At 38.0% G+C, this 18,497-nt stretch overlaps 1 protein-coding gene across 1 annotated transcript; it reads right to left on the reverse strand.

The window, feature by feature from the left end:
* Positions 1 to 355: 355 nt before the first annotated feature.
* On the reverse strand, positions 356 to 15,528 carry GMFB (glia maturation factor beta). The gene is made up of 7 exons (XM_061428939.1): positions 15,401 to 15,528; positions 10,309 to 10,405; positions 8,574 to 8,623; positions 7,860 to 7,909; positions 7,077 to 7,159; positions 6,005 to 6,078; positions 356 to 4,089 (listed from the first exon to the last, which is right to left on the reverse strand). The coding sequence occupies exons 1-7, from the start codon at positions 15,401 to 15,403 to the stop codon at positions 4,018 to 4,020; spliced, it is 429 nt and encodes a 142-aa protein (XP_061284923.1). The 5' UTR covers positions 15,404 to 15,528; the 3' UTR covers positions 356 to 4,017.
* Positions 15,529 to 18,497: the final 2,969 nt, after the last annotated feature.

Genomic DNA, 18,497 nt, shown 5'->3' on the forward strand with positions numbered 1-18,497 from the left:
AGTGATATATATATTCAATAAAATTTCTATTTAATTTGATTTCTTACAAAATATACAGCCCCTCTTAGTTTTCCCTTTGAAAGCAAGGGGTCATCATTTGAAACAATGCCCTCTGCCCGCACAAACTAACCATTTTAGTATCAGACTAAGTTTTAGAAATGTTTATAATCTCATTATATTTCCCCTCCCCTCATCCCACTTTTGCCTAGAAATTTGCTTATTCTGCCTCTCAGTTTTTCCAGATAAAGTAAACAACTGAATTTGTGTGGTTCACACGGATGCCACCATTAAGCCAGTTAGGTAACAGCAACTCTGAAAGAGAAAAGAGGAGAGTAAAAAAATGAAAAGCTAGAAGTCCTTTCATGTTAACATTTTATTTAAACCAGTACAAGCACCATGCTTAACAGAAGACTGTCCAAAATAAACATGCAATATGAACTCGCACAGACTGAAACCTCAGTTTCAGAAGTTGTGCCAGCTGTTGATTTTGTTAAACGATGACAGGAAAACTGTTAAAATTCACAAGACTAAACCATTAATGTTTCAAGCCTCCTGAATGAGATTACATTGGACCATCTAAATCAGTGGGCACTACCCTGGCATGTTAGTGATCTCAAACAATATTCAAGTAATTACACATGTATGAACTATACTCCAAAAAGAAAACACAGTTTCTATCACAACCTTAATGTAGTTGTTTTAAAATATCATAGGAAGATGATCATTGATTTGAAATGTCAAACAGCCTAAGAGGAAACAAAATTTTCAAGAATATTCAACTTGGGACCACTGGTGTTAAGTGGCCCGAGAGATTTACATTCTTCCAGAAATATAAGATTTGTCCAGAAATGTTTGAGACACTTCTTCACATAAGTTGTAAAGGCTCAAATTCTGTAGATTCCAGTATTATCAGTCTATTGAACAAACAGGGAAAGCAACCGTATTAAGAATATTTGAATTGATAGGTTACAAGTCACTCTCTATTTCCACCAAATATCAGCATTTAAACTCTTATGAAAATATCTTTTCATTACTAGTCCACATTATGGATTAACGACACTGCTCATGTTTTAAAGCAGTCCAAACATATTTTTAAGTACACCTTCCTTACTATCTATGTGGATGGGGAACAAGGACAGCCAAATTTAATTTGGCAATACACTCCTTTAACTGGAAAAAATTTTAAGTGTCAGACCAGGATACAGTTTATGGCTACATTTGACTCCTTAAAATAGGAGACAAAAAGGAAGAGAAAAGTGCTGACAGACATTTTGTTACAAAGATCATTTAGTAATGACAATATAAAATTTAGCAACACCCTTTCAAACAAGAGTATGTTTAACCACACTAGGTATTTAGTAAACTTTTTAGAAATAGACAATTTGAACATTTATTTTAGAAGTCAATTAAACAAAAACAGTCAAACAACTTTTTCCCTAATATAATTGCTTCAATACCAGAACAAAGTGAATACTATTCAAAACTCTTGACATTTTGGAATTTCAGCATAGTAACCTGAGAACAGTTTTCTTCATATGTCATTTATGTTGTCACAAAACCATACTAAAAAAACATGCTGTGATTACTAGTCGGTTCTACTCTGACAACATCAGATGCTATGCAGAATGTATGTTAAGTCCAACAATTTCAAAACTAATTCTGACTTAGAAGACCATGAAGGAGGTTCCCAGGAAAAAAGCTGCTGCCAAAAAGGAAAGATTAAGACTTAAGGCTGAATGGGAATGGCTGTACCAGGAGTGGAATGTGAAAACTGGAATTATGAAATCTGGAGTTACTAATTGAGAGAAGGCAGAAAAAGAGATTATATAGGAAATATACTTTAAAAAAAAAGAACAATGCAAAAATTTGGTTAGACGAAAGGAAAATTTATATAAAAGTCAGAGAATACTCTAGGGTAAAGGATCTATAACTCTCCCTATAGGACCATGGAAGTAAAAAAATGTTCTATTGATCCCCTAACCTATTGTCTTGCAAAAATACATATTGATATCAATAATGAGTCAGACAAGCTCAGAAAAGCATACCGTTCATCACAGTTCCCCGTTAGAGAACAGGGGAACCAAGAGTTCTGTGTATGAAGGTCAATATTATCTGACATTATAGAGGACTTTCCAATTAAATTAAAAAAAAAAAAACACTTAAAACATGCAAGACAAAAGAAGGAACCTCACTACAAAAACACACTCTTGCAGCCCTAGATTCTCTTATTGCTGTGAACCCGATGAAACAAAATCTCATTTCCTTCATTCAAAAACATTAGAAAAAGTCTCCATTCACTTGGATTACATTTGCATTTATGCAGAATTATAAGCATTTTCCTCCAGTATCAAAATAGCTGTTTAAAGAATTCTTAAACTTCCTGGGTGAAGCTCGCTCTCTCTCTGGAAATTGGAATTAAGAACCCTTCCCATTCAGTTACCAAAGCAAATACCCCTGTAGCACTTCCTCATCTCCAACTAACTTCCTATTGCTTCCTGTTTTTTAGATTAGTGAAGCCAAACAGTGTTGGGAATAGAAGATCCCATATTACAAAAATTCCAACTATCTTTACCTCTTTATTAAAGTTGGCACAGAAACCTCAAAAAAATGCAAAGCACATACGAATGGGAGATACACCAAAATTTAAAAATAAAATGCCTTTGCTAGCTTTGAAATGATTAAGATATTCTTAATATCAGAATTAACTCACCAAATTTGGGTGATCTTTAGATTCTCAAGACCTTTTGTCAAATTAATGTCAAAAGAATCTTAGTTACTTATATGTTTTTAAAGTACACTATATATCAGAATCCTTGCTTTAAAAATGCCAAGGATACCATCATCTAACAAGACAGGTGTCCAGTTTAGAATAACTTCTAACACTGAGGATATAAGATGAGATTTCTATCAATGCGTTAATGTTATTAACTATGGCCAAGTTTTAAGATAAGCAATTTTTGGCACAAATGGCACAAAACTAATCACAAATATGTCCCAAACTATAACTTTCAACTGCCATATATTCACCAATGCAAGTAGACAGCTGGAATTTTTAAAATATCAACTTGATTTTACTACAAATTTCAGATACACATATTAGAAAATTGTTTTACTTGGACCCTTTACAAAAGTGTTAATTTCACCAAATCTGGAATACTGGCAGTGTAAAGTCTTCAACTAACTTTAAAGCTAACAAATGAAAGGCACAGTATTAACACATGTAAAATAACTAGTATTCACAGGACAACATTAAAAGGTCCTTTATAAATAAAGTGTTACTAACCTAGACTTAAGATTATTTAGAAATGACATAACTAAAAATGAAGCCCATGATTAGTTACAATCCATCAGTTTCTAAGACTAAAATGCTATTTCCCATGAAGAGAAAACCTAATAGTCATAACTTTATTATAAAATCTAACTTTCAGACCTTAAAAATGAGCAACTGATGAAAAGTTTCTGGACTTGATTAAAAAGATATAGAAAACTAAAGAAGGCATGGAATTGATGGAAAAACTATTTGTAGTGCAGATTATACTACAGTAAATTATTATTCATGGCTCAAAATTCGGTCACTTAAGTCTTTTATCCCAAATTGATTTCAAAGATTTGACAAGTGATAATATGCTATTTTCATATATAAACTGCTAATATCCAGTATTTGTCAAAAGGAGGCAACTGTTGTCTATCACAATCTAATAACCACTTTCCAATGGTGTCTGTAAATAGTAACAAATTCTGAACTGTAAGTTATAGAAATTAGTCACAAGAGTGCAAAAAGTCCCTGGAGAGAAGTAGTCCACCTAACAATTACAAATATAAGGAAACACTTTACAAAGTTTCATTACTATGAAGATGATTTCCTCTTTGTTCAAACTTTGAACAAATGAGAATTTTTCTTTACTGCAGGTAACAAACTGTAAATAACAGTGCATTTTTAGGCATAAATAAGTATTTATGTCTGGTTCCAGTATGGTCAGGTTAATACATAAATACTTTAGAACACAGAAGTTCACATTAGTGGAAAAATCCAAGTTTCTCACGTAGCCATTCTTCAGTTAGGTCTTCGGTATTTCTTATTTCAAATACCTTAAGAAAAAAAATCAAATATGTTGCATATTTGAGTATTAAATACCAAATTCTCCTTCCTTTCAGTCAACATGGCTTAATCTGTGTAAATTAGATATACCTTCACTTTTTCTTAAATGCGAGGGATTCAGTTACCAAAGTTTAGCAGTCAAGATGGCATAAAATCAAAACTCTCTTAAAAGCACATATCTACAAATGTTCTAAAAGAGTAGTTTTGTAAATATTACCCACTAAAAGAGAGGCCCAAGGGTACACAACTAAAATCAATCCAGTTAGGAACTCGAAGAATGTGTGCTGATCTTCTACCAAAGGAGGAAACACCAGGCGTTTTAGATTAGTAGTCCATAGCCAAAAACCTCCAGCCAGAATCTGAACACACACAAGCCCACAAAGTAAAATGGGCATAAAAAGATGACGTAATACAGCAGGGAGAATGGGATTTCAGGCTAGATGTTACGAATGAATCCTAGATCTTACATGTATTGATGTGCAACCCTCAGTAAGTCATTCATTACAGTTAAGAACAGTAGTTTCACCATCAACTTACAAAGCTGTGGGGAGGATTCAATCAGATTATATATAAGAGTAACTTGTAAATTGTCATGCCTTAATTCGTGGCTCAGATAGTCTGCCTGCAATGTGGAAGACCGGGGTTCGATCCCTGGGTTGGGAAGATCCCCTGGAGAAGGAAATGGCAACCCACTCCAGTATTCTTGCCTGGAAAATTCCATGGAGGGAGGAGCCTGGTAGGCCACAGTCCATGGGTTCGCAAAGAGTCAGACACGACTAAGCGACTTCACTTTAATTCAAACACTTTAGGGCATGCTTGGGATTAGAACAGACATGAGGCTGTTAGCAGAGCTCCTTTCTAGCCACCCAGAGTCACTTTAGAGTACTCCTATGGTACAAATGAGGGAAAGTAATGTCTATAAGCTGGTGGTATTGGTGACAATCATGTGGGTTAAAGGGAAAAAGCAGAAGGTACTTAAAAACAACCCCTGGGTTAAGCACCCAAGGGGGAAACACTGAGACTGTCCCTAAAATAAAACCTGAAAGAATTATTAAAATTCCAATGATGTAAAATTCTATTTCTAGACCTTAAATGTATATACTTTTTCAACTCAAACTAAAACATGGAAGTTAAAAGTTTGAGAGTAAGTACCATTCTTACCTTTAATTTTCAAAAATGCCATAAAGTAGGAACACATTAAATCTTAAAGCAGGTGTCTTATATGAAACAGAATGTTCTAATTTAATAACGCTAATAAGCATTCTTGAAAATTTTATTTTAGATTTAGAAACAACACAGTTAACTGCAGAGTATGGAATCCCTGCACAGAATTTGGTTCATTTAGTCTATGGTAAAGGGCTCAGAGAAGCTTCAAATGCTGAATTTACCTACTAGAGATTACATTATGGAAAATTAAAAAGTCTCAAAAGATTGAACAGTTTTCTAAAGTGGCCTACATTTTGAATGTGAGTTCTTATAATCAATGTGTAACTTTCATTCAAAAAACATGTGCTCAGTCATGTCCAACTCTCTGGACCCTCTGGATATAGTCCGCCAGGCTCTTGTCCATGGAATTTTCCAGGCAAGAATACTGGAGTGGGTTGCCATTTCCTCCTCCAGGGGATCCTCCTGACCCAGGGATCGAAACCATGTCTCCTGCAACTTCTGCACTGGTAGGTGGATTCTTTACCACTGAGCCACCTGGGAAGCCCTCAAAAATTGCACTTATGGTTAAATACTTATATCATTCTATTTCCAACTAGTAAAAAAACTCTAGATTACTGCTCTGTTCTAAATAACTTTCACCTACATAAAGAAATACTGAACTCTTCAGATTACTTAGGTATTGCTCCATTTACAAAAAGAAAATACTGTCTCAACAAGTTAGTCAAATATAAATACCACCTTGGTAAGTTCAGCTGTTTGGACTAGCTTATTCTTACTCCCAGCATACATCATCTGTTGTTCAGGCTTACATCCTGGAAGAGAGAGATCAGAGTAGAAATGAGACTTAAATTTTTAAACAGTGATGAGTTTTCATTATTTACTTGATAAAAGACACATTTAGGATTTCCTATGCTATCAAGTTTACAAAAGTCCTGTCTAAATATGTAAGGGCTTGAGAGTGTTATACTTCATACCATCTGCACAAAGAGAAATAGAGGTATTACTAATGAACAAGGCTTTAGGTCAGCAAAAATAAATGAGGCTAGATCTATACAGATCTTGACTTTCAGAGCCTTGTGAATACTTCAAAATTTTTCAGCACTAGCTTTATTGTGACATTAAATATCAAGATCAGTTTTAGAGATACCTAATACATGTAAGTTTTGGGAGGTAGTTGGGTCAGTAGGGTGAAGAGATTGGCTCTGAAAAACATGTACAGTCTGTTTACATACTAAAAGACACTTCAGCATATTTAAAGTGTTACATATATGATACAAATAACAAAGATCAAGGAGGAGTTCAGTGAGCTGAAAGTTTATTGTGGGCTTGAATGGTGGTGGCAGAGGGAGTTCTGGTGATAATGGATACTTTAAACACCACTAAACCATATTAATATCCAATGTAAGCTACTCTGAGACTATTCTCAAGATTATGGACATATCACTGACAACTACTATTTTAAGGATAAACCAACTATATATCCTAATCCTACACAAAGTTTACATACTTATAAATAAAATTAAAATACAGAAGAAAATGTACTTTTGATATTTTAAAATATCATTTCAAATTCATTAAAAATACATATACAATTTGACCTAACAACTACACTTCTAGGAATTCAACCTAAAAAAAAGCAAGTTTTTATAGTAACTTCTTTTTAGGGATGCATTCCCATGTGCACGTGTGCACACACACAGTACAATTAATTCAACATTTTCCATCCTTAAAACAAGCATAAAATTCATCTAGGATAAAAGGTTTAATTTAATCAGAACCAGATATGTACTATTTAAAGAAATTCACTTACCTACAGGACTGGAGAAAATAAAGCACAGAGGGTATGAAACTCTTCCATCATCATGTTGATACTTATAACTATACACAATGAAGGTTTTTCTCAAGTTAAAGAAACTAAAATTATTGCTCTATTTCAGACAAGTACTTATCAACAAAGTTCTGAAGGACAACACACACCTGCTGAGCCAGTGAGTGGCAAATTTCTATCCTATTCATTTAGGTCACTTTCATTATTCATTATCTTGCCACAAAATTATAAATGGGCCCCAAAGACAAATCATAAAATCATACACTCTCACAAATAAATTTATTAAAAGTATAGACTTGATGTGGATTTTTTCTTTCTCAATTTTTATTATATGCAACAATAAAAGGAATTTAAATAAACAATATCCATCAACTTTTGGGGCCTTTTCCAGTATGTATATACATTTTAATTTGGTCGTGACCATGGTGTAGGGCTACCCAAGGTAGCACCAGTGGTAACAAACCCACCTGCCAATGCAGGAGACATGAGATATGGATTCAGTCTCTGGGTTGGGAAGATCCCCTGGAGGAGGGCATGGCAACCCACTCCAGTATTCTTGCCTGGAAAATCCCATGGACAAAGGAGCCTGGTGAGGCATGGTCTATGCGGTTGCAAAGAGTCAGACATGACAGAAGCAACTTAGCATGCATGGTGTAGAAGAAAATTTTATAAAAAATGTACCTTAAAATTTGAACAAATGAACTTCATAAATAAAATTTTGACCAGTAAAAATAAAATCTTTTTAAAGCACTAAGAAAAGGATATCGAGGTTGTCGCTCAGGTAGTTCATCTTTAAGTTCATCTGGTGAAATGCCCTAGCACCATAAAGAAAACAACTTTTAACCATTTTCTTATCCATAGATTCTTAAGAGATAGTGAGGACCCATTCTGCTAATAGGTATAAATTCATAACTTTATACCACATCATAACATTTTATCTTACTAAATTGTACATAAGCTGAGGTTATTAAAACCTCAATCCAATGAAAGCCCACCCCAACCCACTCAGCTTAGCTCTGTTAATTAACAAAACATGGGGCTGAGAGGCAGCGTAGTCTATGCTCATGTTCCAACTGTCAGGAAACACCGAGTGAGATAAGCCAACCCCTCAGAGCAACAACAGTATCTGATTCAGGGGGGAAAAGTTAATTTCTTTTCACTCTAAATTGGTTACTTAACTTGACAATCTAAATACTTAGGCTATAGGGAATTACTGGCCAACCAACTTAGAAGCAAGTTTTTATCAGACATGTAGCCCTAACTTCTACTGCTTATGACCTGGATTTCATTAATGCTTTATTGAAGGTGATTATATTAGCAAGACAATCCACTGCATAATAATTAACATGTGCTTTTCATGAATAATGAACACGTACAATGGTTTAGAACTAACTTTAGAAGTACATGTAACTAACGTTACATCTTTTGAGTGATAATAATTACTTAACTATAAAGCTATATTTAGCTGTTTAAACAAACCTCAAGCTCTTCATCCAGCACCACCAGGCGTTTATCCTTATCAATTTTCACTAAAATAAAAATATAGTATGAGTAAACTGTGGTTATAACATGACCTTGATCTACCCAACCCGCAGATTCCTAGCTCTTTTATTGGTATCCAAAATTAAAACATGAAGAAACACAAGCACACAACTCATTTGCAGTTTTAGTTTATGGTCTGTTAGCTAGCTTTGCTTTTCAAGCAGTCAGCATTTAAAAGCTTTTACCCATAATTCCCAGCACCTAATTTGCTTATTTAGAACTTTATGTCAACTCCTTACATTTACTGTGTATATGAAGAATTTTGCAATTCAAACCCAATCTCTTGGATGATGAGAAAAGGTCTGAAAAGGTCACTGTGACTGAGACTGGCTTATTGAACATGGTTAGAACTACAAGCGAAAAGTGGACAAGGGTCAGGACAGAACAATCACCAGGTTCCCAGCTTCTCAAGAGTCAGGATTCCATGGTGCAGGATGAATGTTCCGAGAAAGTGAATTACCAAAGAGCAGTGATATCTCTATTCAAATACATGTAACATACTCCGAAGCCAAACTGAAATATGTTTAGATAAGCTATGCCTCTATTCTTTTCCATCACCCTGAAAGTTACCATTTTTGATTCTGCACTAATTTCATAGTAAATCCTGTGAGACACGATACGATCTCAAATAGCTTTACTCTTTGTGGTAAAATGGAACTGACACACTTTATCACTTCTAAGAACTGTATGCCCGCGTTGTAGTATTTGTTTGTAAAAGAACCATAATTCAACAAGCTGTCACCGCCTCACCAATTCACATCTTCCATATGTATCTCTGTTAGTATATATAGTTTTACATTCTCACCCCCTCATTCTTCATCTTTCTAAATCATTATCCACATATTATATATTACAAAAGAAATCTACATAACATCACATATAGTTCACACTGGAAGAGGCAATATGCAAATCACTCTTTCCATTATCAAAAGTCAATGACACTTAAAAGTATTCTCCATGAAACTAGAATTCAAGTCTAGAATTGAAGTAAGACCTCAAATCACTTTGAACACAATGCTGAACTTTATCACTTTAGGTGTGGGCAAAGGTTTCTGCTTGAGGATGAATGGCCAGGGTGTTTTTGTCCCCAGATAAGTTAAAGGATGGAACTGGATGGGGCACTACAAATGACCAAGTGCCCAAGACAATGATTATCTTCTCCAGAGCTGTGCAGGCAGTGAGGGGGAGGTGAAACACTCTACCTCTGTTCTCTGACAATAAGTCTTACTTACTTTTTATTTTATTTTTTTTTCCAAACAAGCTTACCATCATCCATTCTGATTCATTATAATCACTGAAATTTTAGGTCACACAAGAGCCATCTGTGAAACAGCCTCCCCAGATGATTAAAACACTCCTGTACAATGTACATTTACAAATTGAAAATTAATGAGGAAACATGTTTTTTTTTTTTTTTTGCTTTTATTTTTTAGTTTTTTAGTTTTTATTTATTTTTATTTTTATTTTTTTTAATTTTTTATTCCTTTACTTACTTTTTAAAGTGACCTAACAGGTTTGGGGGGTGAGGAGCTGGGTAGGGGGGACAGGGTTGGGAATTAAAACAGAAGGAGACAAATTACTTTCTAAAGGTTCAGTTATTGGATGCAGCTATAGAATAAAAGGATAAAACCAAACTAAGACCATGGAATGAAGACAATCATGCTTAGCTTACTTATAATAGCAGCATTGTTTGTTTCTTTGCGAAAACGAAACTTTCTCAGCTTTTCCACTAAATCTTCAGCAACATCACAAACCACCAAAGACTCACTCTAGAAAAGAAAAAAAATGTTATCAAATGCCATGACTCCAACATATATGTACACCTTAAAGCTATAAAACTTAATACCTTTAAGAAGGTATATGGTCATGTACAAATATCATAATTATGTAAAACATAATTATGTATTAACATGAAACACATGAACGCTTAAAGAACTTTTAAATCTACCAAGCTTTGCGTTGGCATTAAATTATTCACATTTGTTCATCTTATATGTAGGGTATACTTTAACTTCCTCTTTGACTACTAAATATCTCAAAGAACTAGATATGTGCAATTTCATTAGAACTGGAGAGGAAGGGAAGAATATAGGAAGTCAAGGATCATGGCTGTTAGGAAGTATAATATTTCTCACTATGCAGGAAGAACAGGAAAATCATCTTATTGCACTTAAGAGTTAATAAGGCTTTAGTTCATTTTTGAGTCCAGCACAACTATGAAAAACCAAAACTAAGCAAAAGAATGGAAAATAAATCACCATAAGAGTAAAGACCAACTACTATTTTATGTCTTAAGTAACTATGGGAATCAAAAAAAGGGAGCTATTAAGAAATATGAGAGCAAAAGTAGATGCAACAAATATAAAAACTCAAAGAACCTTTTATAAATTATGAAAAAATATTAAGAGACTCTTCTCCAAAAACCTGACAAGGAAATCATCAAAAGCACTCTTCAGTTGGAGTTAGGGTCAGGTGGTACAAATGAATTTTTGATTGCAAGCAGGAAGATGGAAATCTTTTTCTTTAATGTATGCAAGTTCAAATACATAGAAAATTAGAGAAATTCTGTGAAATCTTAAGCACTTAATACTCAGCTTCAACCATTATCAACACATAGCTAATCTTATCTCATCCAAAACCCTCAGAACTGTTCCCATGGACCATCACACAGCAAAGGTCAATAATCATTTTACCTACAAATATTTTAATACATATTAATAAAATGATAATACGTGCCATTGAAAACACAGAAAATAATAATTAGTTCAGTTCAGTCACTCTGTCGTGTCCAACTCTTTGCGACTCCATGGACTGCAGCATGCCAGGCCTCAAAGTCCATCACCAACTCCCAGATTTTACTTAAACTCATGTCCACTGAGTGGTGATGCCATCCAACCATATCATCCTCCGTCTTCCCCTTCTCCTCCCGCCTTCAATCTTTCCCTGCATCAGGGTCTTTTCAAATGAGTCAGTTCTTCACATCAGGTGGCCAAAGTATTGGAGTTTCAGCTGTGAGTGTGCTGCACTCAATATGCGAGCAAACTCAGCAGTGGCCACAGGACTGGAAAAGGTCAGCTTTCATTTCAATCCCAAAGAAAGGCAATGCCAAAGAATGCTCAAACTACCGCACAATTGCACTCATCTCACACGCTAGCAAAGTAATGCTCAAAATTCTCCAAGCCAGGCTTCAACGGTACGTGAACTGTGAAGTTACAGATGTTCAAGCTGGATTTAGAAAAGGCAGAGGAACCAGAGATCAAATTGCCAATATCCGCTGGATCATAGAAAAAGACAGTTCCAGAAAAACATCTACTTCTGCTTTATTGACTATGCCAAAGCCTTTGACTGTGTGGATCACAACAAACTGTGGGAAATTCTTAAAGAGACAATAATAATATGTCACCTAAAAATAATAATTCTAGTCTTATTCACATAGAGTTCAAAGTTCAAATTTCCCTCATTTTTTTTTTTTCTTTTTTTTTTTAACAGTCAGTTTGATTGAGTCAGGTTCCAAACAAGGTCCACATTCTTTGGTTACTTCATATATGGGGTTTCCCCCTCCAATTCTTCAGAAAATTAAGAGTTTTGAGACCAATGCCAAATACAAGTGTCTCATTACAGTCCAAAAGAACTAAGGATTCAAATTTTAAGTTAAAATTAAATAAAAGTCTGCTTTTTCACCCTGTGTTGGGTAAATAAGAGCATATGTTACAACATTAAATGGCCATCAATTTTAAGTTGTCCTTTAAATTCATAACACTGGTAATATATAAGCTGTGATATACCACAGAATGTGCTATTTAGAGTTAGAAAATACACCCCACCAATACATATTTTCCAATAAATTAAGCTCCTGCAGGAGTCATGTATGTCCATCCTTTTACTTCTCTTTAGAGAAAGAAATGCTAAGTCATACGACGTTCCTACAGTATTCAAGCCTAGTTGGTTTTTTCCTGTCTTTCAAGAAAGACACACAAATCAGAAAACTAGAACTTCCAATCTCTTGTCAACCAAAACCAAAGGCAGAGCCCATTAGTAGAAACTAATAAATACTTTAGATTTTTGTAGGCAAAGAGCAATTTGTCACGACTCTTAAGGTTCTGATACCCAGAGCTGCTTGTGCAATTCTGACACCTTACGGATAGCAAACCAAGTGAAAAACATGCTGTGGTTGAATCTATAAAGCTTTTTTCCCATTCTCACTCCTCCCAATACCATAAGGTCAAAAACTCCTTCCTACAAGAAAAAGAAATGCAACTCAGCCAACTCTAACAGTTTCCAGTTAATAGATGCATTTAAAAATAACACCCTGAAAGCAACACTACACAGTAAATAACACACAAAGTGGGAAGCTTGAACTCAAGTAGTCATTTATTGGATAATCCACACAATGAACATTTAATGAATGTCAGGATGTGCTAAGTGTTAGAAACACAATGATATAAAATAGATTTAAACTGTGGGCCTGACCTAAAAGAGCTTATAAAGTCTATCAGAGAATAGGTCTACGTCAAAATCATCAGGCAAAAAAACACACTTGTTTGTATAACAACTAGGAAAAGAGCTAGGAAAGAGAGAAACTCTATGCTGAGAACTTAATGACTAGCTAAAACAGCACAGTTACAGGAAGCCTGCCTGAAAAAGGCATCTAAAGGACCAAAATTGCCTATACAAAGATCCTTTGATTAAAGTGAGCACAGCACATATAAGATAACCAAAGGCCAGCGTGATTCAAGCACAGAGAATGAGCTGTAACACGTACAAGAGGAGGTTGGCAGGTGTTGGACTACATAGGGTGCAGTGGGTCATGTTAAGTATTTTGGTCTCTATATGAGCAAAGGGAAGCCACCAAGGTGTTTTAAGCAGGGAAAAGAATCGGATTTGCATGCAGGAAATAGGCAGAGAGGTTGCAGAGAACAAGACTATTTAACTGGCAAGGCTAATCCAGGTGAGAAGTGAAACACAGCTTAGACATGTTGATGAAAAGAAAGAGAAGTAGGTGAATTTCTGCTAATACTTGTTAACATGTATTAAACACTATAAGAAGACACTGTGCTATGTCCTTTTCATCGATCCTCAGAACAATCCCATTAGATGAGTATTGTATTATCCTAATGTGAAAGAAACTAGGACTAAGAGAGGTTAAGTATCTTCCTCAGAGTTACGCAACTAGGGGAGCCAGGATTCTAGCCAGACAGCCTGACTCTATCTAGCTCACTCTCTGAACCACCACGAAGGACCTGGTGACAGACTGAATACTAGGCAGGGTAGATTAGGAAAAAAGGTGACTCCTAAACTTCTTGCTTATGTAAAACACTTAAATGGTGCTACCTTTCACTGAGTTAAGGAACACTAGGTTTAAGGGGAAGAGATGCATTCTATTTTGGATAAATCGAGCGGGCTTTGAGACACTCAAGTGGGTAAAGGCTTCCTGCCTGCTGCTGCTGCTGCTGCTAAGTTGCTTCAGTCGTGTCCGACTCTATGCGACCCCATAGACAGCAGCCCACCAGGCTCCCCTGTCCCTGGGATTCTCCAGGCAAGAACATTGGAGTGGGCTGCCATTTCCTTCTCCAAGGAGATGCTAACTAGTAGGATATACAAATCTGGGCTGGATCTCAGAAGTAAGGTCTGCAATACAAATTCCCAAGTCATCTATATGCAGGTAGGTGGTAACTGAAGCTATGAGTGTAGGTAAGAAAGGAAGGAGAAAAAATACAGAATGGAAAATGAAGCATTAGGATGGAGCCCAGGATTCCTACTTGTGACGTAGCACAGGGAAGGAGGACTACATGGGACACAGACAGACCCACAACAGGAGAAGCCCTCAGTTCTGTATCTGAGACATCCAAGGAAAGAAAATGCTTCAAAGAGGAGAGCGTTGTCAACACCCAGAATGCAGCTGAAAGATCAGAAAAGATAGATGAGAACTGAAGAGAGAGTCCCTTAGCTTTAGTGACCATGACAATTCGGTGGAAGTGGGTTGAGCAATAAGTGGGAGGTCAGAGAGGAGAACCGTGGGATTTTTGTGTTTTGCTTCTAATGAAAGAAAAGCATATTTTAAAACCCGATGGGAAAGATCCAGGAGATCCTCGTGGGTAATTGATTTAATTCTCCACTATTTTTGAGCGTGGAGTCAAACCAGAGCCCCCAGACCACGAAAGACCAAGCTTTTGACAATCACTGAAAGGTCAAGCGCCAAAGCACTGGGTCAAAAGATTTCCAAGCAAGGATAAGCAGAAATCCATAGAGCCAGGCCAGGAGAAGGAAGAGACAGAGGCTAAGGCGAGGCCGAGAGAATGGAATCAGAATTCGAACCCTCCCCCAAAGGCTGCCAGGCGGAAGGGCTCGGCGCCCACCGACCCCTCAAGCCTGGCCTGGGCCCTGACAGAGAAGCCAGCGTTTGAGGGAGCCCTCAGTTGGGCCAGACCCCCTGGCCCCTCAGATTTTTCGTCGTAGGGGCTGTGACTCTCCATGCAGAAGGATTCGGTGAGCACGACCCATCCCTACTGGCCGCACCCTAGTCACCGAGCCCGCTAGGCGGGCCAACCGCGGGCCCGGCAGGATGCTGCTGCTCTTGGGCGAGGCGGCAGCGGCGGCGGGCAGAAGACAAGGCTCCGACTGTGGGTACCCGCCAGCAGCCGGCCGGAAGCGGCCGCCGACCCACCCCGGGCGATGCCCGCCGATACCGGCTCTGGCAAACAGGAAAGTCCGGCGGGCTGACCCGGCCCTTCGGCCAGCCCCCGTCCTCCCCAGTGGCAACTCACCATTTTCCTTCCGGCCGGCAGTAGCCTTTCGCCGTCCCTCGGGCCCCTTTAAGAATAGCACTGCAGCCGCCTCCCTTCCTGCCCGGCGCCTGGCAGAACCGCCCCCACTGAACGACGCGACAGCGGCAGGCCATCACGTGATGGGGGACGGCGGGTGGCGCGGCTCAAAATTAAATCAGAACGCGAGCGCCCGCCTCCATCCAACCCTTTAGGGAGGAGGATGTCCTGTTGGATCCGGAGTGAGCGGCGGTGCCAAAATGCACTCTTAAGATTTAAGTCAGTTTTTGCTTCCTTTTAACGTTCAAGTTCTGAGTGCAGTTTCCTGGTGACATGATTAAGTCCACGATTTCAGTGATAAATAGGAAGGTTATCCCCAGCCTACCTTACAGATTACACACCTAGATACACCTGCCTTCCCTCCCACCCTCTTTGGAATCTTGTTTTCCCCCCGCGGCAACCACCTTCCGGTACTTGGTTAACACATTTGTTTCCTCAGTAGAGTTTATTTATTGAAGTATGATTGAATGATGATTGATGTCTGGATGAGTGCTCTCGTAGTCGTTGCCTAATCGCTCACTAAGAATTAGTTTCTGTAGGAAGTACTGACTTACTCAGTTCAGTTCAGTCGCTCAGTCGTGTCCGACTCTTTGCGACCCCATGGACTGCAGCACGCCAGGCTTCCCTGTCCATCAACACCCGGAGCTTGCTCAAACTTATGTCCAGACAGTCGGTGATGCCATCTAACCATCTCATCCTCTGTGGTCCCCTTCTCCTCCTGCCTTCAATCTTTCCCAGCATCAGAATATTTTCCAGTGAGTGGCCCTTTGCATCAGGTGGCCAAAGTATTGGAGATTCAGCGTCAGCATCAGTCCTTCCAATGAATATTCAGGACTGATTTCCTTTAGGATGGACTGGTTGGATCTCCTTGCAGTCCAAGAGACTCTCAAGAGTCTTCTCCAACACCACAGTTCAAAAGCATCCGTTCTTCAGCACTCAGCTTTCTTTATAGTCCAACTCTCACATCCATACATGACTACTGGAAAAACCGTAGCTTTGACTAGACAGACTTTCGTTGGTAAAGTAATATCTCCGCTTTTTAATATGCTGTCTAGGTTGGTCATAGCTTTTCTTCCAAGGAGCAAGCATCTTTTAATTTCATGGCTTCAGTCACCATCTGCAGTGATTTTGGAGCCCAAAAAATAAAGTCTGTCACTGTTCCATTGTTTTCCCATCTATTTGCCATGAAGTGATGGGACAGGATGCCATGATCTTAGTTTTTTGAATGTTGAATTTTAAGCTAGTTTTTTTACTCTCCTCTTTCACTTTCATCAAGAGGCTCTTTAGTTCTTCTTCGCTTTCTGCCATAAGGGTAGTGTCATCTGCATATCTGAGGTTATTGATATTTCTCTCCACCATCTTGATTGACTGACTTATTGCAGCTAATTTATTCTTGAATGTGGTGGGAAAGTAGTTTGGAAGAAGTAAGGATTGAACTCAGAATTCATACAGCTACCTTCAATGAAAGAAGCTGCCTGAGGCAAATCTCATGGTATTTACAGCTTATTCCCCAGCTGCTAGCATGGTCCCCTGTCCATAATAAATGCTCAGTTCGTATTTGTCGAATGAAAGAAGCAAAGAAAAAGAAAATTCCAGAACATACCCCCACTGCCATCCTTCTTCATTAGTGTTAGACTGAATTATTAGAATTTTTAAAGTTTGTTTTTAATGTTGTTTAATGACTTGTTAGCATGTTAATAAATAACATTAAATCAGAGTTCAGAATATGTAAACTAATACAATACCTATTTTTTCTCATAAATTAGAAAACTATTAGAAGGATTTGTGGTTATTATTGTTGTTCAGTTGCTAAATCATGTCCAACTCTTTGCGACCCCGTGGACTGCACATGCCAGGCTCCTCTGTCTTTCACTATCTCCCAGAGTTTGCTCAAATTCATCTTCACTGAGTCAGCGATGCTGTCTAACCATCTTATCTTCTGCTGCCCCCTTCTCCTTTTGCCTTCAATCTTTCCCAGCATCAGGATCTTTTCCATTGAGTCAGCTCTTCACATCAGGTGGCCAAAGTACTGGAGCTTTAGTATCAGTCCTTCCAATGAATATTCAGGGTTGATTTCCTTTAAGATTGACTGGTTTGATTTCCTTGTAGTCCAAAGGGCTCTTAAGAGTCTTCTCCAGCACCACAATTCACAAGCATCAATTCTTCGGTGCTCAGCCTTCTTTATGGTCCAAATCTCACATTCCTACATGTTTACTGGAAAAACCATAGCTTTGAATATACAGACCCTTGTCAGCAAAGTGATGTCTCTGGTTTTTGATATGCTGTCTAGGTTTGTCACAGCTTCCAAGGAGCAAGCGTCTTTTAATTTCAAAGCTGTAGCCACTGTCTGCAGTGATTTTGGAGCCCTAGAAAATAAAATCTATCACTGCTTCCAGTTTTCCCCTTTCTATTTGCCATGGTTTCCCTGGTGGCTCAGACAGTAAAGACTGCCTGTAATGCAGGAGACCCAGGTTCAATCCCTGGGTTGGGAAGGAAGTCCTCTGGAGAAGGAAATGGCAACTCACCACAGTAGAAGTCCACGCACAGAAGAGCCTGGTGGGCTGCAGTCCATGGAGTCACAAAGAGTCAGACACGACTGAGGGACTACCACTTTCATTTCCCATGAAGTGATGGGACCAGATGCCATGATCTTCGTTTTTTGAATGTTGACTTTCAAGCCACCTTTTTTACTCTCCCCTTTCACCCTCATCAAGAGGCTCTTTAGTTCCTCTTCGCAAGGGTGGTATCATCTGCATATCTAAGGTGGTTGATATTTCTCCTAGCAATCTTGATTCCAGCTTGTGATTCATTCAGCCCAATGTTTCACAGGATGTACTCTGCATATAAGTTAAATAAGCAGGGTAACAATATACAGAAAGATTATCTATAAGAAATTCCACAGTTCAACTACATTCTCTTAGTGATCTGCCCCTCTCCCTATACTTTTTACTATGACTAGGGAACTGGGAGGGCTTCTCAGGTGGTGCTAGTGGTGGAGAACCCACCTGCCAATGCAGGAGACGTAACAGATGTGGGTTCA

The sequence above is a fragment of the Bos javanicus genome, chromosome 10 (genome assembly GCF_032452875.1).
Source record: "Bos javanicus breed banteng chromosome 10, ARS-OSU_banteng_1.0, whole genome shotgun sequence".
Lineage (NCBI taxonomy): Eukaryota > Metazoa > Chordata > Mammalia > Artiodactyla > Bovidae > Bos > Bos javanicus.

Bases quoted from the DNA above. Each gene is read 5' to 3' on its own strand.
- GMFB (XM_061428939.1), bottom strand. The intron at 8,624-10,308 runs GTAAGCTAAGCA...TTTTTATTTTAG, and splicing joins AAACAATGCTGCTATTATAA to TGAAAATTGATAAGGATAAA. The intron at 4,090-6,004 runs GTGGTATTTATA...TTTTTTCTTAAG, and splicing joins AAACAGCTGAACTTACCAAG to GTATTTGAAATAAGAAATAC.